We start from the raw sequence: 26,928 nt of genomic DNA on the forward strand, positions 1-26,928 counted from the left end.
AGAAGGGAAAGATATCACACAATTCCCAGAACAAAAAGATCTCAACTCTTTGGAAAAACATTTATAAAGACCTCTTTTTGTATGTTAACTCAGTATTATTGGTAAGAAATACACACGGCTACCTCTTTAGTATCCTGTCATGTCCAAAACCCTAGGAATGTCCAGCTATCATGAGTTCCCCGCATATGCCAGGCCACTGGATGGGTCTTTGCACATGCGGTTTCCATGACCTCGAATGAACCTCTTCGGTTCCTCCCAGTTCAATGAATGCTTTACGATCCAGTGCCATGAAATACATGAATCCTAAGAGGTACTTTTCCACCACTTGTTTTATTTATTGAATTCCTTTTATTAAGTTCAGTCCATGACTTACAGATGTCAACATCTGTCAGGCAATGCCACCAAAAATGTCCATTAACTATGGTCGACACTGACTTGTATGTCCCATGTCAGAGAAATGCATTGAATAGCCCAGGCTAATGAGACATACTCGTGTCAAGGGGGTTTGCTATCAAGCAAAATGTTCCTGAGAGGGAGGTCTATGGCAGAAACAACTACAAAAACATTCCAGAGGTAGGATCACAGGATTTACAAGCTGGCTGGGCCTCTAATCAAGAAACAAACAGCAAAGGCGTTAAGCCCCAAAGCCAAGCGAGAAAGTGAAGGCTATTTTAGCAAATGTCTTTTCGTCATCCCAGAAGATCCCAGATGAGCTGTTCAACCCTGCTCTGCATCCGATACTCTTCCCAAGATGTATAATTATGAGACTGAGGTGGGACTAGAAAATGTTCAGTCCATCCCACCCACAGTTCACTTCACAAAGAAGACAAGCCTGTGGAAATGCACTGGATCCCAGCGCTGGAACACGATGGGTGAGGCAAGTGAGTACAGGGGTGAAGAGTAGGACTTCAAGTCCTGACCTCTAGCTGAGCTGGACACTTACCCTCTTATGCCTTCCTTTAATTGTAAAAGGCAGATAATAACAATCCTGTCTTTTCTGAATGTTGTGAAGATTAAGTTCCTATGATAAATACAAGGCTCCTAAAACCATGCCTGGTCAGCTGTCCTCATTATTGTATTTTATCGCTCCATTATTTGTTTAACATTTCAATTCCAGCATAGGCCCCTCTTTCAAGATAGCTCTAGGAGTGTTAAAGAGGAAGGGTGTATTTATATGCAAAACTATGTAAGAACTCATACAACTCAATAGCAAAAAAAAAAAAAATCTGATTAAAAATTCGGAAGAGGATCTGAATAGACATTTTTCCAAAGAAGACATACAGACTGACCAACAGGTACATGTAATGGTGCTCAACATCGCTCGTCATCCAGGAAATGCTAATCAAAGCCACGATGAGATGTCACCTCACACCCGTGAAAATGGCTATCACCGGGACAGCTGACGAGGATGTGGAGACGAGGGAAGCCTTGTGCGCTGCTGGAGGGAACGTAAATTGACACAGCCACTTACTTCTAGAAAGCAGTATGGAGGTCTCTTGAAGAATTAAAAATAGGGTCTAGCAACTCCACTTTACCTGAAGAAAATGAAAATGCTAACTCATAAGATTCTCGCGCCCCTACATTCACTGTAACATTATTTACAGTAGCCGAGACATGGAAGCAAGTCAAATGTACATCGATGGATGAACGATAAAGAGAACGTGGTGTCCACACACATGTGCACGTGCACACACACTCTCTGGAATTTTACACAGCCGTAAAAAAGAAGGATATCTTGCCATTTGTGACAACGTGGCTGGAACTTAGGTTGAGGTATTATGCTAAGTGAAACAGGTCAGACACAGGAACACAAATACCATAGGATCTCACTTCTATGTGGAATCTTAAAACTGCCAAGAAGACAGACAGGGAGTTGCCAGAGGAGGGAGTAGGGGGTGGGCGAAATAGGTGAAGGAAGCCAAAAGGTACAAACTTCCGGTTACAAATAAGTCATGGGACGTAGCGTGGGAGCTGTTGTTAAAAATACTTATTGCATATGTCAAAGTTGCTAAAAGAGGAGATCCTTCTCATGGCCAGAAAAAAAATTTTGTAATTGTGCAGTGATGGATATGAACTAGACTTATTGTGGTGATCGACTCACAATATATACGAATACTGAATCATTGTGTTGTACACCCAAAAATAATACAATGTTTCATGTCAATTACACCCCAACAAAAAACAAAAATTTAATTTAATTTAATTTAACTTAAAAAGAGGAGTGCCTTTTTAAAGTCTATGTTCAGGGCAGCCCGGATGGCTCAGCAGTTAAACATTTTTTTAATATTTATTTATTTTTGAGAGAGAGAGAGACAGAGTACAAACAGGGGAGGGGCAGAAAGAGAGGGAGACACGGAATCCGAAGCAGACTCCAGGCTCTGAACTGTCGGCACAGAGCCCGACGTAAGGCTCAAAATCACAAGCTGCAAGATCACAACCTGAGCCGAAGTCAGGTGCTTAACCGACGGAGCCACCCAAGTGCCCCTAAAAATAACTGAAGTCTATGTTCATCTGTAAATAGGACAATGCATCCAGCAAAACTGTCTCTCTCTACTCTCTAAAGCACTGCTACCTCATCCAATTAAAAAGTTTATGGGCTTCTTAATGCCTCTAACATACTATATCGCAACTCTTTCCTTATTTTCTTTCCAATGTAAACATCTTAAGGGCAGAGACAACACAATGTCTTACTTATATTTATACCCTTCTTCACTAGTAGAACTCTTGGTATAAAAGCCAATAGCTACACAGTTCCATTTACTCACTGACTAAATATTTATTGAGAACCAAGGTGAGCCAGACGCTGTCCAGAGCAATGGAGACACAGCGGTAAGAGAAACATACAAGGTCTATTAGGGGGCTTGTCATCTCTGAGGAAAATGCAGAACAAGTAAACACATGTTTTAAAAGTGACTAAGTTGTGATAACTGCAAAACTACCAGAGTGATATATAATGAAGAGAAGGGAATTTAATCCAAACACTCTATTTTAATGGACTCAGACATTCCCAAAGAGCATTTCCCTCCAAACCCAACACATTAACAAGATCAACTGAGAACCAGAAAGGCCTAGGCCTATAATCAACCCCAATGCGACCCAGAGCCTATTCATTTTATACAATTCATGGAACATTAGCATCCTAGTATATAGTCTATATATTCCTAATAACAAACAGGTGAGGGGGGTAGATTTTATTCTAACAGAAGCTCTTGTTTCTGGAGCTATGAAGAAGGCAGTGGGGGGCGGGGGTGCCTCGGTGGCTCAGCCAGTTAAGCGTCCAACTCTTGATTTCGGCTCAGGTTACTGACGATCTCATGGTTCATGAGATCGAGTCCTGTGCCAGACTCCACACTGACAGCACAGAGCCTGCTTGGGATTCTCTCTCTCTCCCTGCCCTTCCTCCTCTCAAAATAAATAAAATAAACTTAAAAAAAAAAAAAAAGGGACAATGACTCCGATATGCCAATTACTGAACATGTCAATCAGCTATTTATACAGACAATTGGAATAGTAACTGCCAATTTTTAACAGGAATTCAGAGTAGCCAGAATAGATTGGCTAGGTTTGTGTCTCTTATTCCTACCTACTGTGGATTTTAAAAGATGCTCTATGGCTATCAAAAAATTCCCACTGGCTGCAAACACCTAAAAGATAATATGTAAGAAAACACAGTCTCTAAGGTACTACAGAAATAAATATGGAGTATTCATAGATTAGCACCATTACAATTCAACTTGTCTTATACTTTTTTTTTTTAAGTTTTAAACACATAGACTTTACGAAGATCCAACAGGAGACCTGACAGATACATCATCTCCACTGAGAAACTTTAATTATTGCATGATCAAAAAGCTACTTACTGCTATGGCCACCAGATAATGCCAGTAATGGAATTTAGTGTGTTCTAATAACTGTAAAGAAAAGAAGTATCTTTAAGAAGGTATATAGCTAGCAAGAATGATTGCTTTAGCTGAGAATAAGCTAGCTATCTTTCTCATTACTTCATTCCAAATGGCTAAGAACTCAGGAAAGGGATTTGTTGCCAAAATACTCCCCAGAGCAGGTGATCATAAAATGCTGTAAACTTCTGTAGCTTGGTTACGGAAGCAGTTCTGAATCCGTCACAGTGGCAAAAGAAGGACACAAAAAGGGTAATAGTGCATGAAAAATTAGATTGGATTAAAAAAGTATTCCTAAAATCTGACACACCAAGACAGTTTGGCAACTGCAACGAGCGTTAAAAAGCATTGGATCTCTCCTTGACCTCATTTCCTAAAGGCCACTCCAGCCACAAAAGGGTCAGAAGGAATCACACACCTGCTCTCCCACCTGTCACAGTGAATGGTTGAAGCTCAAATAAAAACACGTGTGAACGCGCATTATCAAAGATAAAAAGGGTAAAGAAATGGAAATGCCACATTAATAACAAAGAAAGCATTAAATGTCAATTGTCATAAGAATATTTCATGTTCTCAATATATGTGTCTGGAATTCTGATCAGAATCAGATCAAATCACCTGTAAATTTCATGAATGTCTGATGCGTTAGCATAGGAAACACACGAGATGATACATAACCTAAACTTGGTATTTAATTGTAATGTAGGAGGATAGTAGGACAATGAAGACAGAGTATTTATGTGCCTTCGAGTTACACACTCCTGGGTTGAGACTTCAAGTCTGTCACCTGCCAGTTAAATGCCCACGAGTCAGTTATTGAGCCTGCCCAACACTCAGTTTTCTCACTTGTAAAATGAGACCAAGAATTCTATGAGAAGGCTCAGAAGGGTTCATGCCGTAGGAAATTAAGAAAACAAAAGTTATCTTCAATAAGCAACTCACGTCATTTCTGAGAAAAGCCAAGGGATGTAGCCCTCCCCACCCCAGTTTGCATTTCCAAGCACAAGGAGGCAGGGGGTACCCATTAAACCTAATAACCAGAAAATCAAGAATTACAGACTCATGTGTGGGACGGGGCAGCAAGCTGGGCAGTTGTTTGGGGACAGCTAAGATGGTGACAGGTTGTAAAGGGATGACGTGCCTTCCAAACGTGACTAGGTAATAACAGGAATAAGGGCAGCAGCTGGTATTATTACTAAGTTCAAGAAGTCCTCATGATTTTCTCCTAGTTACACATTATGTATAATACTGAGATCACACCTATCTCAAACTGTGTTACTGCCCTGCATACTTTTTTTTTTTTTTACATTTTTTTAAATTTATTTTTGAGACAGAGAGAGACAGAGCGTGAATGGGGGAGGGTCAGAGAGAGAGGGAGACACAGAATCTGAAACAGGCTCCAGGCTCTGAGCTGTCAGCCCAGAGCCCTATGCGGGGCTCGAACTCACGGACGGCGAGATCATGACCTGAGCCGAAGTCGGACGCCCAACCGACTGAGCCACCCAGGCGCCCCTGCCCTGCATACTTTTAACAAAGGGATTACTCCACTGTGAAAGCCAAGTTTTAAAGGTGTATTTATGTCCCTCTTAACTAGCTTCGGCGTCCTGAGTGCCTCGGGATCCCACTGCAGGCTTCTCAGTTTGCTTAGTGAAGCAGTCAATATTCAGTGAGAGTCTCACTGTGACAATAATCATCAGCGCCTGTGGCAAAGATTAAAGATCTGATTTTATTGTGGTAAAGGAGCGAAGAAGATAATGAAGAGGAGGACGATGACCATGGGGGATCCGGGGAAACAGGTGAGAAGTGGGGGGGTGGGGGGGGGAGGCTGAGAATAACGTTATGTGGAATAAATGTCCCACTTATTCTGTTTCCTTACAAAACGGATTTGAGGTAGCTTAGCAAAATAAAAAGGATTATTCTTTTAAATTAAGAAAGCCGGGGCGCCTGGGTGGCTCAGTCGGTTGGGCGTCCGACTTCGGCTCAGGTCATGATCTCGCGGTCCGTGAGTTCGAGCCCCGCGTCGGGCTCTGTGCTGACAGCTCAGAGCCTGGAGCCTGTTTCGGATTCTGTGTCTCCCTCTCTCTCTGACCTTCCCCCCATTCATGCTCTGTCTCAAAAATGAATAAACGTTAAAAAAAAATTTTTTTTTTAATAAATTAAGAAAGCAAATAGTGGGAAATATAGACGTATAAGAAAAAGATACACAAGTAAAAACTATGCATCAATGCACAGCTTCTGTCACACGGGAAAAAATGGTATGTTTCTAGGCGAGGCGGTGAAGACCATACCACAATTATCAACACAAAGGGAGAACGCTTCCTCCAGGTCAGCAAAGCTGCTTTTATGAGGAACACTACTAGAGACGTGGACCTCGATCGGTGGCCCCCTCAGCCATACCTTCACAACAAACGGAAGAGCCTAACTCCTCAGAGTCCTTCAATTCTCCCGAGGGAAGCTCATTTTGTTTTTTTCTGATTACACAAACCTCTGTGCATCTCCCATTGGGGGAGCATGGAGAATTAGGTACTCAGGAAGATTCCCCTGCTAACAGTGAAAACTGCTGAGCGAAAACTCGACAGGAAAGAAAGAAAGAAAGGCACCACTGACCAGTCAGACAATAAAGACTGTTCCAGAGGCCCACAGCAAAACAGCAGCAGGAATCCAAGAAGCTCTGAGGTTGAACTCTGATGGCCGTGGCTTATGTTTTGATTTCCAGGCAGGCCTACAAGGAGATCACTGCATTAAGCTGATAACATAAAGGGGACACCTCCAGGGTCAGGGCGAACCAGCAAGCAAAATGTAAACTGTCTTGACCTTGGCACAAAGTAGGAGGTGAAAAATCTCTTCCCTGGCAATTCGTAAACACAGCTGATCACACAGGACTAAGGTCAGGCATCACATTATTCCTGAGGTCTAAAAAACCTCAAGCTGAGAACTAATTTCAAAGCGAGCCCCTTACCTTGGTATTGCCCCTAGGCACTTAACAGAAGCAAACAAATATCACACTTCATAAGGATACATTAGACTATTCCCATGAAGACTCCTCATCATCAATATTAATCAACATTGTTCTGGTGGTTCTCACTAACAGACAACCAGAAAGGGAAAAAATTTTAAAAAGGATACAATTTAAACAGGAACAGATAAACCAACTGTATTCACTGGTGACCTATGTCTAGAAAATCCCACATAACCAACTGCAAAATTATGTGAACGAATTCCTTAAGGTAACCAGACACAAGATGCACATTTTTAAAAACCATAATTAGGGAAAATTGAACAAGGACTAGATATTTGATGGTGTTAAGGTCTCAGAGCTCATTTGGGTAACACATAACAGTATCACGGTTCTACTTTATCTTTTGGAATGTTTATTTATTTTGAGAGACAGAGACAGACACAGAGAGACAGAAAGGGAGAGACCGTGCATGTGAGTGCAGGTGGAGGGGGGCAGAGAGAAAGGGGGAGAGAGAATCCCAAGCAGGCTCAACAGCTGAGCGTTTAACCAATAAGCCACCCAGGAGCCCCTCATAGTTCTATTTTAAAGTTCCTTTTATTTCAGGAAAATTATGGATGAGGTAGGACATCTAGAATTTGCTATTCAATGTTCCAGCACTGAAGAAGGAAAACAAGAAAGAAAGAAGAAAAAGATAAAGGAAAAGAAAGAGTGGGGGAGTGGGGACAAAAGAAGTGGATAGATGAAACAAAACTGGTCAATACCGAAAAATGCTGAAGCCCGGTGGAAGGTAAAACACGGGTATTAATGATAACATTCTCTCTCCTACACTTTTAGAATTTTCCAAAAAAAAAAAAAGTTTCTGAAAAGTTTTTAGGAAGACTAAAGTACACATTTTTTTTTTTTTTTTTTTTTTTTAAAGCAAGACAGGGATAGAAAAGGAAGATACTATAGTGCCTCTCAAAGCTTGTGCCAAAGACAGGACACTGGGCACAGTGTAGAAATGCAAATTTTCAGACCTCCTCATTGACAGACTGAATCAGAAACTGAGGGGGCAGGGCCACCGCTCTATTTCACAAACCTTCTGGGGACTGAGATATACACTCAAGTTTCAGAAACAATGTAACAAAGCCAGGGTAGCCATCTCTGAAAAGCTTAACAGTAAAGTCTGACAAAAATCAAGGAAAAAATATTAGTAATACTGAAAACCAAACAAAATGGTTAATACAGAAGTGATTATATTTTAAGATAAGGAAGTGAAAGAACTTTACATTTTTAAAGATCTGGCCATAAAAATGTGCCAAATGAACTTTGTGGTAAACTAGCATTAGGGTGCATGCCTCGCTCAGACATTTAAAACTAGCTCACTGGGGCCCCTTGGGTGGCTCAGTCCGTTAAGCATCGGACTTCAGCTCAGGTCATGATCTCACGGTTCGTGGGTTCGAGCCCCACGTCGGGCTCTGTGCTGACAGCTCAGAACCTGGAGCCTGTTTCAGATTCTGTGTCTCCCTCTCTCTCTGCCCCTCCCCCGCCCATACTCTGTCTCTCTTTCCTTCAAAAATAAATAAACATTAAAAAAATTTCTTTAAACTAGAGCACACTAAAAAATTAAAAATTTTAGATATATATACATACATACATATATATAATTTTAAATATATAATTAATTACAATTTAAAACCAGAGCAGTAAAAGGACTATTATGCATAACCAAATCTGATCTTTATACATTCTCCTCTTCTGTACGGAACAGACACTTAAATTGCCTGACAGACAACCTTAAGCTGTTTTAAAAAAAACCCCACCAAAAGGGCGCCTGGATGACTCAGTCAGTTAAGCATCCGACTTCCTTTCAGGTCATGATCTCACAGTTCATGAGTTCCAGGCCTGCATCAGGCTCTGTGCTCATAGCACAGAGACCGCTTGGGATCCTGTGTCTCCCCCTCTCTGCCCCTTATGTGCTCTCTCTGTTTCTCAAAAATAAAACAAATATTAAAACAAAAAAGAGTCCATTAAATACACCATTTGGATCTGACGGCTGGGAAGCTTTCAGCACCCACCTTAAGATCACAGAGAACCAGCCTGAGCTGCCTAGACTCAATCATAGGTTAAAAAGCAATTGCCTCACAATATTTCCCTTATGAATTATTCATAACAGAGTAACTTTTTGGATATAATGCAAAAAATCAATTTAACTATTTGTCCAACTAAGCCATATGCATTTCAGGATACCTTAGAATAATTTCATGGTAATTAAGATAAAACGAAGCCCTTAAACATCATGATTTCTTTTTCCTGTTCTAATAAATGGTGACAGCTATGGCCTATACTTTAACTTTCCAGAGAATCTGATAGGATGCCTGTCACGACCACAGGTGATGATAGTACATTTGTACCTCAATTATTCGATCCTAAATATTTTTCTTCTGTTTCTCCTATTTATACTTAATAATTTGCCATCATTTGTTTCCAAAGTTAATTCACACTTTACCTCTAATGTCACCAGTGAAAGTGACAGTTAAGTAATTAAAGCACTCTGGTGATTTTTTTTTTTTTTTTTTTTTTTAAAGAACCTACTTCTCAGCTTCGGAGATAAGAATGTTAAATTTCCTAACTTTATGAAAGTATAACATAGCTTTCAATGATTCCGCAAAACAGTTTCGCCTCTATTTTCTCACTTGTGCACACAAACACTGCAAGTTAAAGAGGGCAAATATCATCCCATTTCAAAAATAAAGGAAGGGCCTCAGGTTAATAAGTAACTCATGAAACCCTATGCACTTCCTGTCCTCAACAAGATGCATCTACCTGACAGCACACCAAAGTGGAGACAGTTCACTGCACGCAGTGGGGGAACGCACACCTCTGGGCACCATGTGACTCCTCACGAGTTGAGATGCGCACAAAGCTCCTTCAGGCGAAACCAGGACAGCATGTGAATAAACAGGGCAGCACGGGAATAAACAGGCAACGTAGGAATAAACAGGGCAGCGTGGGAATAAACAGGCAGCGTGGGAACAAACAGGCAGCATGGGAACAAACAGGGCAGTGAGGGAATAAACAGGCAGCGTGGGAATAAACAGGGCAGCGTGGGAATAAACAGGCATTATATATTGGCAAAATATTTCTCAATGTCCACATTCCAGAAGATATGCCATTTATTCCCGGGACTCAAACCATTCCCACTTCCATGAATGATTTCTCATCACGTAGCAGCCAACCTGTGATTATCACCAAAATGGAAAGCAGCACTACCACAGAGCCAGAATCCAGACAGCTTCTCCCACCACTGGGAAAATTTACCACCGGAAGTAGGCTGTGGCCCAGAGAGACCATCAAGTAGCAAGACAGCTCTTAAGAAAACTGTGGTCTGAAGTGCAGAGAGCAACACCAAAATGTTACCTCATTATCAAGTGGTCCCTTGACCTGAGTCTCATTTAAATACATGTAACTTTTTTTGGGGGCGCCTGGGTGGCTCAGTCGGTTGAGCGTCCGACTTCAGCTCAGGTCACGATCTCACAGACCGTGAGTTCGAGCCCCGCGTCGGGCTCTGGGCTGATGGCTCAGAGCCTGGAGCCTGCTTCCGGTTCTGTGTCTCCCTCTCTTTCTGCCCCTCCCCTGTTCATGCTCTCTCTCTGTCTCAAAAATAAATAAACGTTGAAAAAAAAAAATTAAAAAATAAAAAAATAAAATAAATAAATAAATAAATACACGTAACTGTTTTTCTTCCTTTAGTAACTACATCCTATCAAATAAAGCACGTAGGGTACTGGGGCTGTAGTTCCAAGTTCCAAAACTTACCACCAAAATGCAAGATATTAATAAGCAGTGTACTAAAAAAAGAAAAAAAAAGTTCCTTGGTTTAAATGATGTAGAAGAACTAGGGATGGTATTTACCTTTGAACATTATTGATGAATCTGGGAGGTCCTACATCAAGAAATACATTAGACTTTGTTCAGTCCAGTGTTTCCACACAGCTGTGTGCTGTGTACTTTGGAAAACCACACAGGGCAACACTACTAGAAAGTAAACATGAGGGGTGCCTGGGTGGCTCGGTCGGTTAAGCATCTGTTGCTTGATTTTGGCTCAGGTCAAGATCTCACAGTTCATGAGTCCAAACACCCCATCGGGCTCCAAGCTGACAGTGTGCTGACGGAGCGGAACCTTTTTGTGTAACTGACTCTATCACATAAGAGCCACTAGTTCTCAAGTAGCTTGAAACTTAACGTTTAAGAATACATTAATCTGCATCTAAAAACTTACTTGAAACATTATTTTCTGCTCATTCATTCTGAAAATGGTGGTTGTCAATGTTTTCACATAAAGGATACCATGTTGACAAGCACAGTTTTAAGAACATGGCCATATTAAAATATACCTGTTTTCTTTTCTTTTTTAATATTTTGTTAATGGTTATTTATTTTTGAGAGACAGAGCATGAGCAGGGGAGGAGCAGAGAGAGAGGGAAGCACAGAATCTGAATCAGGCTCCAGGCTCTGAGCCATCATCACAGAGCCCAACACAGGGCTTGAACTCACAAACCATGGGCTCATGACCTGAGCCTAAGCTGGACACTTAACCAACTGAGCCACCCAGGTACCCCAAAATGTGCTCATTTTCAAAGTCACCAAATTTTCCTAACTTGCATATTACAATCATTAGGAATTTCAAAAAAGTTCCAAAAAATAGTCTCCTTTTCCAGGATATTACGAAAGAAATTAAGCAATATAACAAGATCTGGGTGACTAAAACTCACAATAAGGATGGCTCTCCCTGGAGGGAAGCTAACCCATGGCCCCACCTACCCCGGAATATGGTATCCAGTCCAGACCAATCTAGTAAATCTGACCAGAGAATTCACGCAACCACAAAGCCTCAGTAGGGTAGGCAACCAAGCCAGGAGCACAAGTCCCTGTACCCATTCTCAGAGCTCTAAGAGCCGCCTGGCCCAAAAGAAGATGATAATAGCAGGTCCCACTTGCCCAAGGCCATTACCAGCAGACACACCCAGAAACCCAAACAGAGCTAAACAGTGAAAAAACAAAACTGGTAAGTCTAAAGGAGAAGCCCCATTACTCAAATAAGGAATCAAGGATCACAAAAAGTCACGTAAATATGACACTACCAAAGGAAACTCATCGAGTTCCAATAATGGAGGATCCAAGAACTGTCAGACAAAGAATTTAAAATACTCCTCTTAAGGAAATTCACTGAGCTACAAGAAAAGAGAGACACCACTAAATAAAATTTGGGAAACAACACATGAATAAAATAAGAAGTCTGACAAGAAAACAGCAACCATCAAAAAACAAACAAACTGAAATCCGAGAGTTGAAGAATATAATGACTAAAGAATTCAACAGAGCTTCAAAGGTTGCTTCAGCCATGCAGAAAAAAGAATCAACAACTAGAGAGAATAGGACACTGGAAATTCCAGAGTCAGAGGAGCAAAAATGTTCTGAAACAGAGTGAAAAAAGCCTACAGGAATTATGGGACACAATGGGGGGAAAAAAAACAACAAAGCAAAACAATATTCACATTTTGGGAATTCCAAAAGGAGAAAAGAAAGAGAAAGGAAGAGAAAGTATATTAAAGCAATAATGGCTGGGGCAGCTGGGTGGTTCAGTGAGTAAAGCATCTGACTTTTGATTTTGGCTCAGGTCATGATTTCACGGTTCAAAAGACGGAGACAGCATTGGGCTCTGCACTCACAGTGCAGAGTCTGCTTGGGATTCTCTCTCCCCTCTCTTTCTCTGATCCTCCCTAACTCTCCCTCAAATAAACATTTTTATTTTTTTTAAAAAAAAGGTAGTGTAAATCTTACTGGTAATAGCAAATACATGGGCATTTTCTATTCTGCAATATGGTAATAGTGGGGCATAAGTTACTTAAAACTAGTTTAAAAGTTAAAAGAATATACTTAAAACAACCATAATGACAACAATCTGTTATAATTTACATTAAAAAAAATTTTTTTTTACAGTACACCCTATGCCACACATGGGACTTCAACTCACAACCCCAAGGTCAAGAACCGCATGCTCTAGTAACCGAGGCAGACAGGCATCCCTATGTGTTTTTTTGTACTGTATAAAAGTAACAGAAGTAACCTAAAATGTGAGGGAGAGGAGAAGTAAAACTGCAAAGTTTACAAACTCTACTGAAGTTGCCATCAGTTTAAAATAGAGTGTGATAAGTTTAAGATATTTTATGTGAGCCTCATAGCAACCAGTCAGAAAAATCTTATACTAATTACACCAAAAAATACAACAAAGAAGTCAAAACAGTATATACTGATACCAAGAGATATCAAAAAAACAAAAAGGACAGCAAGATAAGAATCACAAAATAAGGGATCTACAAAACAACCAGGAAACAATTAACAAAATGACAATAGTAAGTCCTTACCTATCAATAATTACTTTAAATGTTAAGAAGATTAAATTGTCCAGGGCGCCTGGGTGGCTCAGTCGGTTAAGTATCCGACTTCCTCTCAGGTCAGGATCCCGCGGTTCGTGGGATCAAGCCCCGTGCACGCCGGGCTCTGTGCTGACAGCTCAGAGACTAGAGCCTGGAGCCTACTTTGGACTCTGTCTCCCTTTCTCTCTGCCTCTATCCCACTCATGCTCTGTCTCTTTCTGTCTCTCAGAAATAAACATAAAAAAAATTTTTTTTAAGATTAAATTGTCCAATTAAAAGAAAGAAAATGCCTCAGTAGATTAAAAAAAAAAAAAAAAGATCCAACAATATGCTGACTTACTTTAGCCTTAAAGACAAACCTACGCTGAGAGAAAAGGATGGAAAAAGACATTTTAAGCAAATGGTAACCAAAAACAAAACAGACTTTAAAAGTGGTAAAAGGACACAGAGATCATTATAAAATGATAAAGTGGTCAATATAACAAGATCTAACAACTGTAAATACTCATTCACCCAACATTGGAACACCCAAATATAGAAAGCAGAAACTAACAGAAAAAGAGACAAACAGTAAAACAATAGTACTTGCAGACTTTGATACTTGACTCTCAACAATGGACAGATCACCCAGAGAATCAAAAGGAAGCTGTATATGTGAACAACATTAGAGATTAAATGGGCCTAACAGACATACAGAACATTCTACCCAACAACAGAAGAATACACATTTCTCTCAAGTACACACAGAACAATTTCTAGAATGGACCTTATATCAGGCCACAAAACAAGTCTTAACAAATTCAGGAAGACTGAGATCAGACCAAGTATCTTTTCTGATACAATGGCATGAAATCAAAAATCAGTAGCAAGAGGGAAACTGTAAAATTCATGAACATATGGAAATCAACACTCTACTCAATAATCAGTAGATCAAAGAAGAAATTAAAGGAAATTTAAAAACAGTTTTTGAGGGGCACCTGGCTGGCTGGCTCAGTCGGTAGAGCATGTGACTCTTGATCTCAGGGTTCTAAGTTCGAGTCCCACATGTGGTATAGAGATTATTTAAAAATAAAATCTTAAAAAAAAAAAAAAAGATTCTTGAGACAAACAAAAATGAAAACACAACAAACATACCAGAACTTGGGAGATGCAGCAAAAAAAACAAAAAAACAAAAACATTCTTGAGACAAACGAAAATGGAAACACAACAAACAAACATAGCAGAACTTGGGAGATGCAGCAAAAGCAGTTCTAAAAGCAAAGTTAAGGCAATAAGCACCTACATTAAGAACAAGAAAAATCCCAAATAGCCTAATTCTATACCTTCTGGATCTAGAAAAAGAAAAGCAAAGTGAGCTCAATGGTGGCAGAAGAAAAAATGTATATAATGACGATTAAAGAAGAAATAAATGAAATAGAGAACAAAAAAACAATAGAAAGATTAACCAAAACAGAGTCAGTTCTTTGAAAAGAAATCAAAACTGATAAACCCTTACACCAACCAAGAAAAAAAGAAAACTCAAATCATCAAAATTATACATGAAAAAGGAGACATTACAACCGACACCACAGAAATTCAAAGGATCTGGAGAAAACATTGAAAAACTATACGCCAACAAACTAGACAACCTAGATGAAAAATTTCTTAGAAACATAAAACTTACCAAGACTAAATCAGATAAAAGTAGAAAATCTGAATGGACCAATTACTAGTAGGAAGAATCAATCAGTAATCTAAAACATTCCAGGGCACCTGGGTGGCTCAGTTAGTTAAGTGTCCAACTTTGGCTCAGGTCATGATCTCACAGTTCATGGGTTCAAGCTCCACATCAGGCTCTGTGCTGACAGCTCAGAGCCTAAAGCCTGCTTCAGATCCTGTGTCTCCCTTCTCTCTCTGCCCCTCCCTCACTCACACTGTCTCTCTCAAAAATGAATAAATGTTTAAAAATAATATATATATATATATATATATATATATAAAATTTGTGTGTGTATATGTATATACACGTATAAGTATATATATGTGTGTGTGCGTATATATATATATAAGTATACGTATGTGGGTGTGTGTATATATATATGTGTGTGTGTATATATATATTCCAATGAAAAAAAGCCCAAGATGAGATGGTCTCACTGGTGAATTTTACCAAATATTTGAAGAATTAAAACCAATCACATGCAAACTCCTCCAAAATACTGAAGAGTTCCCTCCTCTTCTTAAACTCATTTTACAAAGTCAGCATGATCCTGATACCAAACCAGAAAATGACACTCCTAGAAAAGAAAACTACACACCAATATCCTTGATAAATGTAGATGCAAAACTTCTCAATAAAATGCTAGTAAGTCAAATACAGCAGTACATTAAAAAGATCCCACCATTATCAAGTGGGATTTATCTCTGATCTCTGGGATGCAAGGATGGTTCAACATATATAAAATCAATCAATATGATATATCAAATGAATGGAATAAAAACAAACCATATGATCATCTCAATAGATGCAGAAAAAGCACTGGACAAAATTCAACATCTATTCATGATAAAAACTCCCAACAAATTAGGCATAGAAGGAATGTATCTCAACATAATAAAGGCTATAGATGACAAGCCCACAGCTAACCTCATACTCAATAGTGAAAGATTCAAAGATTTTCCTCTAAGATTATAAATAAGACAAAAGGACCCACTTTTACCACACTTATTCAATATAGTACAAGAAGTCCTACCTACAAAAACCAAGCTAGAAAAAAATTAAAAAGTACCACAATTGGAAACAAAGAAGTAAACTGTCTCTATTTACAGAGCACATAATTTTATATACAGAAAATCCTAAAGACCTAACAACAAAAAAAACCTGTTAGATTTATCAGGGAATTCAGTAAAGTTGCAGGACACAAAATTAACATTAAAACTCAGTAGTATTTCTACACACTAACAATGAATTTTATAAAAATGAAATAAAGAAATCAATCCCAGGGCACCTGGATGGCTCAGTCAGTTGAGTGTCCAACTTTTAGTTTCAGCTCAGGTCATGATCTCACAATTTGTAAGTTTGAGCCTGTCATCAGGCTCTGGGCTGACAGCACAGAACCTGCTTGGGATTCTCTCTTTCTGCCCCTCCCCTGTTCACTGTCTGTCTGTCTCTCTCTCTCCCTCTCTCAAAATAAATAAATAAACTTAAAAAATGTTTTAATTAAAAAAAATTTTTTAAAGAAATCATTTCCATTTACGATAACTTCAAAAACAATAAAATACTTAGGAATGTATTTAATGCAGTGAAAGTTCTCTACCTTGAAAACTACAAGACACCAATGAAAGATGTCAAAGAAAATACAAATAGATGGAAAGGTATCTCATGTGCGTGGACTCTAAGAATATTGTTAAAATGTCAACACTACCAAAAGATATCTATAGATTCAATGCCATCCCTATCAAGATTCCAATGGCAGTTTTTACAGAAGTAGAAAAAAATACTCCTAAAATTTACATGGAAACACAAACGACCCTGAATAGCCAAGAGAATATTGAGAAAAAACAAAGAAGGAAGCAGCATACTTGCAGATCTCAAGCTATACTATAAAAGCTATAGTCATCAAAACAGTATGGTATTGGCATAAATACAGACAGACCAATGGAACAGAAACAAGAGCCCAGCTTATACAGTTGACTAATATTTGACAAGGGAGCCACAATACTCAATGAAGAAAAGACAGTCTCTTCATAATGCATGGTGTTGTGATAACCGGATATTAAAATGGAAAAGAAAGAAACTGAACCCCTATCTCACATTCCTCACAAAAATTAAGTGAAAATGGATTAAAGACTTAAATGAAAACCTGAAACCATGAAACTCCAAGAAGACAGAAATAAAGCTCCTTGACATAGGTCTTAGTAACAATTTTTGGATATGACATCTAAAGCACAAACAACAAAATCAAAAATAAACAAGTGGGACTGCATCAAACTAAAAGGCTTCTGCATAGCAACAGAAACCATCCACAAAGTGCAAAGACAACCTAGTTGCTTACAGAATGGGAAAAAATATGTGCAAACCATTTATCTGGTAAGGGGTTAATATGCAAAATATATAAAGAACTTCCATAACTCAACAGCAAAAAAAACAAAAAAAACAAAAAAAAAAACAACCAACCCACAATTAAATAATAAGCAAAGGACCTAATAGACATTTCCCCAAAGAAGATATATGAAAGGCCAAGAGGTACATGAAAAGGTCTTCAACATCACTAGTCATCAGGGAAATGCAAATTAAAAGCACAATGAGGTACCACTTCAGACTTGTTAGAATGGCTACCACCAAAAAGACAAGAAAACACTGGCAAAAATATGGAGAAGGGGAACCTTTGTGCACTTGGTAGGAATGTAAATTTGTACAGTCACTATGCAAAACAATATGGAGGACCCTAAAAAATTTAAAAACAGAACTACCACATGATCCCAAAATTCCACTTCCAGAAATATACCCAAAGGAAGCTAAAACCCTAGCTTGAAGATGGCTCTGCACCCCCACGTCCATAGCAGCATTATTTATAACACAACCTATGATCCATTGAGGATGAAAGGATAAAGAAGTTGTGATATATACATACACAAAGGAATCATATTCAGCCATTTAAAAAATGAGGAAATCCTATCATTTATTCCAACATGGAGGAATCTTGAAGCCATTATGCTAAGTGAAATAAATCCAAGAAAGACAAATACTGCCTGATTTCATTTACATGTGGACAAAAAGAAACCTCACAGAAAAAGAACAAACCTGTGGTTACCAGAGGCAGAGGGTTGGGAGGGCAGGGGCGGAACTGGAGGAAGGTGGTCAGAAGGTATAAATTTCCAGTAATAAGTACCAAGGATGTAGCGCACAAATGAAAACAGCTAACAGTGTCGCATGGTATATAGGAAAGTTATTAGAGTAAATCCCAACAGTTCCCATCACGTGAAGAAATTTGTTTTCTTCTTTTTTCTTTTTCTCTTTCTTTTCTTTCTATTGTATCTATATGGGAAGATGGATGTTAGCCTAACCTATCGTGATGGTCATTTTGCAATATATGTAAGTTAAAGCATCGTGGTGCACACCTTAAACTTATATACTGATGAGTGTCTACTGTCTCTCAATGAAACTGGGTGGTGGGGGAAGAGAAAGAGAAGGATAAACACATGTCTGTGTAGACAGGAGAAACCCCAGAATGCCTGGGAATAGTTCTAGCCAACCCACAATGTGGAGGCAGGAAGTTGCTCTCTCACAGGCTGGCTCTGCTCTATCACGATACCTTAATTCCCAAGAACGGATCGTTCACCTCTGTTCTAACAACAGATTACTATAGTAAATGCAGCATACATTTCTCAATACTTTGGAAATTAAAAGGTACACTTAATTAAAATAGAGCAAACATAAAGATGCTTTAGAAATACAGATTCAGGGGCGCCTGGGTGGTTCAGCTGGTTAAGTGTCCAACTCTTGGTTTCGGCTCAGGGTCATCATCTCAGTTTGGGGGTTTGAGCCCCGCATCAGGTTCCACACTGACAGTATGGAGCCTGCTTGGGATTCTCTCTCTCCCTCTCTCTGCCCCTCGCCTGCTTGCTCTCTCTCTCTTTCTCTCTCTCAAAATAAGTAAACTTTTCTTTAAAAACTACAGATTCAGGGGCGCCTGGGTGGCTCAGTTGGTTAAGCGTCCGACTTCAGCTCAGGTCACGATCTCACCGTTCTTGAGTTCGAGCCCTGCGTCAGGTTCTGAGCTGAGAGCTCGGAGCCTGAAGCCTGCTTCGGATTCTGTATCTCCCTTTCTCTCTGCTCTTCCCCCATTCATGCTCTGTCTCTCTCTGTGTCTCAAAACTGAATAAAAGAGTTAAAAAAATTTTTTTTTAAATAAATACAAACTACAGATTCAACTCTACCACATGACTATTTGTTGACATGCTATATGCTACAAATGTGAACCAGAAAAATACCTCTTTGGACTTCTCCTCTTTGGTAAATCTTCCAAACTTTTCTATCATCTCAGCCACAAATATAACATCCATCTTGTCAGAAAAATTGGCAGCTTCCACAGTGTAAGCCAGTAACTGTCGGGCTGTGGCCACAGCATTAGTAAGATTGAGAGGCATCTGTATTTAAAAAGGCAAAAAATCTGGCGTTTTATCTTTGCATTCAAAATATGGCAATGAATTCAAAGTCTTTATCATTTATCACCAGGACCTTCTTAAAATGCTTTTTCAAAGCTGAGAAAACTGGAATTATAATGGTAACCAACCTAAAGGCAAATTTTTTTTTTAACTTTAAATGAAACATAGTAATACACGAAAACACCTCTGGTAAACACACACCACCATCTCTTCTTCTCTGCTTATCCAAATTCTACACATACTCGATTCCAATTGCTTAGTAAAGCCTTTCCTGAGTATTCCAACTGGGAGGGATCAATAACTCCCCTGGAGCCCCAATGCACGAGAGTATGAAGCACTTACTGAACATGTATCTATATTGCCATGCTCTGCCGGTAATGTTTTACATTTGCTTATTTATTGACTTAAACACAACTCAGCACCAACCATTACACCAAGGGTATAACAGCTACCAAGGAGCACAAGAAAATGTGTCACAGGGAGGCCATGTTCCCGCTGCTTACAACGTGGTCAGGTTTAAAAGGATGCACAGGAGAGAATACAAGAAAAGACATACGAGTACAAGTATAACAAGGGATCACTCGTGACAAAGAGATTATAAAAGGAACCCAACAGGTGGCTTCCCAGATGGATTTGAAGGATGGCTGGGAATTCGGTCTAGTGAATATAGATGATAAAGATATTCAAACAAAGGCACCGAGTCAGGCAGTGACTGGAAAGGAAAATCGACACCACAGAGGGCCTTGAATACCGGCTGAGGTGACAAAGCCTAATCCCCAAGACAGAGCAACTGAATGGAAACACCAAATCCTTGTGCTTTACTCGTATTTAAAACACACACAAACACACACCTGGCATTTCAACGAAAATAAATTAACCACCTCAGTCAACGTGAAGACTCTCTAGTTACCTGATTAAACATATAAAGAACTCTAGTGACATCATTTGCATACTGGCAGCGAGAATAATCATCATCCGCCCAGAAGCCGCCTCTGTCACATCTGCGCCAAGCCTTTCTCTCATCCTGCGGGTTTCCAGGGTAGATCCCACTGCCATGGATGTTCCGAGTACACTGAAGGTACGCAGTGATGCCTGCCAACGTTCTGGGCCATCTAGAGAGACGAAGACAAAACTGTATGAAAACACTCACGTGGAACACAACTAATAGGGGAAGAAAATCAAGGGTGACAACAGGTCACGTATAATCAGAGAGAAAAATCAAGAAGAAACAAATTCCTCTCGGAACAAAGCCTTTACAAAAAAGGTTAGCATGAACCGAACTGTTTTAAACCATCAGCCACATATATTTTAATACCATAGCATACTTCCTTAAAATTTTCTAAATATTGCTATAAACACACAGGAAAACTGTCTTAAAAAAGAAAATCCCACATACGGCACAGAGTCAGCAGATGTGCAGACAAGAGTCACCACAGCAGGGCCAGGATGGCTCTCCTTAGAAAGGCCTGCTGAGACAACTGGGGACTTGGGAGTATTTGGGACTTGCAGTATTCACACGAACAGTGAACTGGAGGGCTGTTCACCGTGCCTAGGCTGTTGGGACACACCGCAGGGATTATGCTGAAACTTGCTTTCTTCCTGGGAGTCTGAAATTTTGGTACATGCCAGGCAGAGGGTGCCTACACGGCCAGCAATAAGAACTCGGTGTGCTGAGTTTCCCACGGGCTTCCCTGAGCAACAACGCTGCATAGAGGCGGCTGCCTTTTCATGGCTGAAGGAAGAGCATGCTGTGTGTGATCTTCATGGGAGGGAAAGAGCAGGAAGAAGCCTGCACGTGGATCTCTCCAGAATGCACCTAGGTCCGTCCCCTGGTTATCCTGCTATGTGTCTTACTACATCACTATAACGCATCTTAGCTGTGACCGCAATGACAAGCTGAGTCCACGCGAGTCCTCCTAGCAAACTTCTGCACTTGGGGGTGGCCCAGCAGACCTCCAACACGACACACGAATGAATTTATCTGGGAGAAACTGCTCCCTATGCAAGTGGCATGGATTGCCACTAACAGCTGGGAGAAATCTTTGTCATTTGAGCTCCATTTCTCCAAAAGTGGGACTGAAGTGAATATATTTAATAAAAGTTACAGCTGACCTGTAACACAGGAACTGATAAATTACAGCATCAGTCATGCTGAAATATAATTCATCACCGAAATCTGCATAAACAGACTAAGCAACACTAAACTAAATCTTATTAATGCAGTGAAAGTCCAATCGTGTAATATACTAAGGAGTGTCGAAAGCTAATTCATTAATCAGTTAAATAATTAGATTCTTCTATTTTTAAATTTGCAAAATACTCCAATTAGATTCTTCTATTTTTAAATTTGTAAAATACTCCGATTATGAGTAGGAAGAGAAAATCCACCATAAATAGAAAACATCATGAGCACGTAATAAAAAATGCAGAATAGAACAAAATTCCCAAATGTTGTCTATTTTGCTTTAAAGTATACAGTGTAAATATTATCTGTTAACAGTTAATCTACATAAAGGACTTAGCTCTTGGCAATAATAAAATGCTAATTTCCATATACTCAGGTCAGGGAGATTTTTTTTAAAGGACAAAAAGACAGTTTTTTAAAAAAGCCGTGAAGAAGCAGCTGAGCTAAAGACGTTGCATTGCTTCTTCACCTTGGGTTTAAAAGACTAATATCCAAGGGTTTTCTTACCCTTAAAAGTTGGGCAAAAGGAGCACCAATCAAAGACAATGCAAACTGGGTATTCAACACACTATTTATGCTGCTTTCAAGAGCAGACATATTTCCCTACATTTACATCACCTATAAAGTCATTATTAAATTCCTAAACATAAAGAACATTAAATAAATAATATAAAGATGCTTTTTAAAAACCTTGAAAAGTTAAGGAGAGTCTAAGGTAAAAGTTGTTACCTCCCACAAATTCTGTACCTCCCACAAACTGTAATATTTAACTCCTTCTGCTTATCTCAACACAGATTCCACCACCAGTGGCTCCGAAAGTTTCAGGCCATCTGAAAAGCTTTCATTCCCCAGTGTCCTTCTGGCTTAATTGTCAGAAAAACCAAATTGGGGAGGAAAAGGGGACATGGGTTTCTCCTAATTCTCATGCCTACTAAACTGCCAATAGGTAAAAGTAACTTAGCAATATGAAGCAAAGTTCATCCATAAAAGAGCCCCTGAAAAAAACAGGACATACCATTAGCCTGTCTGGATTTCACAGTTTAGTAGAATTTCCAAAACGTTTCCCTAAAGTAGTGGTCCTTAACTTTTACAACAAACTATTAAACATGAAACACTCTGCCTGCAGAGGCTGTTAAATCCACATATCTGAGATAAAATGCAGGCACCTTTTTTTCTTAATCTTCATAAATGAGTCTGGAATCACTGTTCTAAAGGGTAGTCCTTAGATACACATAAGGATATGTATATGAACATGCATGTATTTCTCAAATTTTCTTCTTCAGAACAGGAGACCATGATGCACCTTTAGGAATAAAAACAGATGTGGGCAAATCACTTTTCCAGCACTTTCCATGTCACTGACCTGAAATCACCTTTATTGTTTACCACCCTCTCGGGAGGACAGTACTGTGCAGAGCTTTCTAATACCACAATATCGACGGTTCTCGTATTGTTCCCGCGTTTGGTCTGGACATGACAGCCCCAATTTCCAGTCGATCCAGCCTGAATGTTAGAAATGGTGAGGGCACTGCATGAAGAAAGATTTTAAAAAGAGAGAAAATATGGTTAGACCAAAAAAGGGAGACAATCAGGCTTCTATCATTCACTTAGCAAATACGTCTGAATACACACTGTGGGCAAAGCACTTGCCAGATTAAAAACAAATTTAAAATGATCCCTCCAGGGGCGCCTGGGTAGCTCAACTGGTTAAGCACCCGACTTTGGCTCAGGTCACGATCTCGTGGTTTGTGAGTTCAAGCCCCGCCGTCGGGCTCTCTGCTGTCAGTACACAGCCTGCTTCAGATCCTCTGTCTCCCTCCCTCCCTCTCTCTCCCTCACATGCCCCTCTCACCATGCTAGGATAAATGTTAAATATTTATATATATATAGGGGCGCCTGGGTGGCGCAGTCGGTTAAGCGTCCGACTTCAGCCAGGTCACGATCTCGCGGTCCGGGAGTTCGAGCCCCGCGTCGGGCTCTGGGCTGATGGCTCGGAGCCTGGAGCCTGTTTCAGATTCTGTGTCTCCCTCTCTCTCTGCCCCTCCCCCGTTCATGCTCTGTCTCTCTCTGTCCCAAAAATAAATAAACGTTGAAAAAAAAAATTTTTAAATATTTATATATATATAGACATACATATATATGTATATGTGTACATATATATGTACATATATAAAATATATATATAAATGATCCCTCCATTTAAGTATTTCAGCAGCAACTCAAGATGAACAGATAAAAAGCTCCTGAAAACACTAGGGTTAGAGCTGTAACAAAAGTATGAACAGGGTGCCTGGGTGGCTCCGTCAGGTAAGCAACCAACTCGACCTCAGCTCAGGTCATGATCTCACAGTAGTGAGAGAGAGTGCTGACAGCACGGAGCCTGTTTAGGATTCTCTCTCTCTCTCTGCCCCTCTCGTTCTCTTTCTCTCAAACATTAAAAAAAAAAAAAAAAAAGGTACGAACAAAGTGACAGTGAGATGGGACATCATGCCTGACACTTCTCCCACCAGAAAGAGGAAACCAGGATGCAGCCAGGCAGGGCAACAGCCTAAGTGCAAAGGCAGAAACATGGCGGCACATTCTTCGTCAAAACTAATGGAGACGTTTCCAGGTTACGTGTACCTTTCCACTGATTTGAAGGAAAATAGTCAAGCATGAAGGAAGGAGATTAATATTATGAAGTGAACAATTAAGAAAGTATTTAAGGTAAAATACTTTGTGGGAAGAATTCATTAAGTCTCTACAAAGATTTAATAAATTACCAACTAATGCTTTCACAAAAGGAGTTTTCCATGTAAAGGTATACTTCAATTTATAAAACAGCTATATTTCTAAATAGCTGTCAGGAAATTCAATTTTCAAGATGAAATCATAATTCTCTAATATAAAACCTATTAATTAAAGAGCAAATGTCAGAACCTTCAATTAGCCTTTCTCCCCACCATATGACCCACTATGCTATGCTTTTATGTAAATAGAAAATTAAGAGATAATTAGACATAAAGGATGTATCATTTTAATTAACTGACAAAATTATGTCTTGAAGTTAATACACGTTTTTCCACTCTCCTAAATCATTAATGGCTATACAACATCATATGTTCTAATAAAGACTTTGAGGCACTGTTACTCTGAATCAAAGAAAATGTTTATCATCTTTGTTAATTAAGTCAGTGAACAAACCAACACACTGTAATAAATATATTCCAAATAAAGTACTAAAAGTACTAAATATACTCCAAATAAAGTCCACAAAAAGTACCTTACATTAAATTTAAATAACCAAATTCTAAAATAACCAATCACTCTCTAATCCAGAGGTCCCCAAACTTTCTTGGTTCACAGCACCTTCACTGACAAGAAAATGTTACACAGAGCCCTAAGCCCAAAAGAAATACCTACAATGGTCCAATTACTAAATTAAATCCCAGAATTGTGTATCGATGTCCTAATATCTTAACAGCCATTTGAAAAAATAATGCACAACAATCCGAGGTAAATATTTCATTCTTCAATGACCACAATTACTTCCTGATGGGTTGTGTCTGTCTTTTGAGCACTCCAAAATTAACCAAATGTCAGATACAGATCAAACGATACCCTTATTTCACGTTCCACAATGACTTTCACACAGTACCTGCTTTGCACCATATTAATCACCCAAAACTCGGTACCCTTAAACTATGGCGCCACAGAAAGGAATCCAGCAGGATCGAATGATACTGTAACTGCCTCAAGTTGGTCCAACAAATGTCAAGTATCCCCACGCTTCTTCAAAACCTTAAAACAGGGGCGCCTGGGTGGCTCAGTCGGTTAAGAACCTGACTCTGGGTTTCGCTCAGGACATGTTCTCACGGTTCGTGAGTCTGAGCCCCATGTTGGGCTCTGTGCTGACAGCGTGGAGCCTGCTTGGGATTCTCTGTCTCCCTCTCTCTCTGCCCCTCCCCGACTCTCTCTCAAACACAGATAAATAAAGTTTAAAAAAAGAAAAAACTTACAACACCCCACAGCACCTCTGTAAACTCACTGTGATGTCCCAGGGCACTTCAGCACACCCGCTGGGAGCGAAGGTCCTAACACATTCTGCCAACATGCTATTAAAGATAACCTTTAGCAACACCTTCAATGCTTAAACCAATTATCAGAATAAACTTTTTGGGAATCCTCAAGGCAGCATATTTGGAGATTTAAGGAGGAAGAAGCAGCTTCAATTTTATCTTTGAGGAAAAGTGCAAACTCTGATTCTTACCAAGGGAGAATGGATAACATGAGAAAAACCACGGAAGAACAAACAAGTATCTCAGGTTAACCAAATTGATAACCATCATTTCCTTTTCCTGCAACTCCTTTACTATTCGGAGGCAAATTTTGGGTAAAGGACTTCATATGAAAGATTTTCACATTAGTCAAGTGTCCCTCCCAAAAAAACTATTAGGCAAGGATGCTGACCTTAGAATTAATTTTTGGTCCTGCTTACAAAGAATTTAAAGTATGACCTGCAGAAATAAATGTATAAAGTTAATCTAGTTACTTTATAATTGCAAAATGTAAAGAGTACTAAATGATTGAGAGCCTTTTTATTTAATAAAAGGTTCTATATATTTTAATATGTTATTGTTGCTATATCATATCTCAATTATTATCTATTCATATAAAAAAATGCTTAAAGCACATAACTCCATGAGTTTTAACATATGTACAATGCTTGTGAAATTATCACAACACAAGCAAGGTAACAATTAGTCTTCTCACTGGGACTTAAACTGTTTCTAACAATCTCACTCCCTAATTAAAAAAAATAAATAAATAAAATAAACCTCTGATTCTGGGAAGAGCAGGGCAGCTCCTATGAAACTACCCTCCTTGCAGTTAACAATTATACACTCTGAACAAACTACAACATGACGCCTATCTCAACACACGGTCAGTGATCCAAGGCAAGCAGAAACCGGAGAGAAGCTGACACCTGGAAGAAGGGATCAGCACCGGGGAGTAAGACCAGGAAAGTGTTTTCAATGGCTTTTACCCAAGGACAGGCCCCACTCAAATAGAAATTCAGTCTTACTTGTTGAAAAATCAGAGGACAGAGGTAGACAGGAACCTGGCTGGAAGCCCAAACTTCTGCATAGAACATCTACCCGGATCTCTAACTGGCCCCTGATAGAGTGGGCACCAAACAGACTTCAGATGCTGCCCAGCACAGAAAAGACAGAAGTAGGAGTTTGAGTTTAGCCAAACTAAATGCCTGAGGGAACAAAAACCAGCTGACTTCAAGCAAATGGAAGAGAACCCAGAGTCAGGGGTTTGTAAACTTTTTC

General features: G+C 39.5%; 1 protein-coding gene across 1 annotated transcript in view; it reads right to left on the reverse strand.

The window, feature by feature from the left end:
- The window catches only part of ADGRA3 (adhesion G protein-coupled receptor A3), a 132,285-nt gene that overhangs the window by 37,635 nt on the left and 67,722 nt on the right, over positions 1 to 26,928 (reverse strand). Inside the window, exons 8-10 of the mRNA XM_047091213.1 lie at positions 22,974 to 23,138; positions 20,336 to 20,537; positions 19,252 to 19,407 (exon numbers count right to left, since the gene is read on the reverse strand). Of these exons, the coding sequence (XP_046947169.1) occupies positions 19,252 to 19,407; positions 20,336 to 20,537; positions 22,974 to 23,138 (523 nt within the window). The remainder of the gene's footprint in view (positions 1 to 19,251; positions 19,408 to 20,335; positions 20,538 to 22,973; positions 23,139 to 26,928) is intronic.

This window comes from Lynx rufus, unplaced genomic scaffold, assembly GCF_022079265.1.
Source record: "Lynx rufus isolate CCGP_SWC_20201006 ecotype Redwood Valley unplaced genomic scaffold, mLynRuf1.p SCAF_3, whole genome shotgun sequence".
NCBI lineage: Eukaryota > Metazoa > Chordata > Mammalia > Carnivora > Felidae > Lynx > Lynx rufus.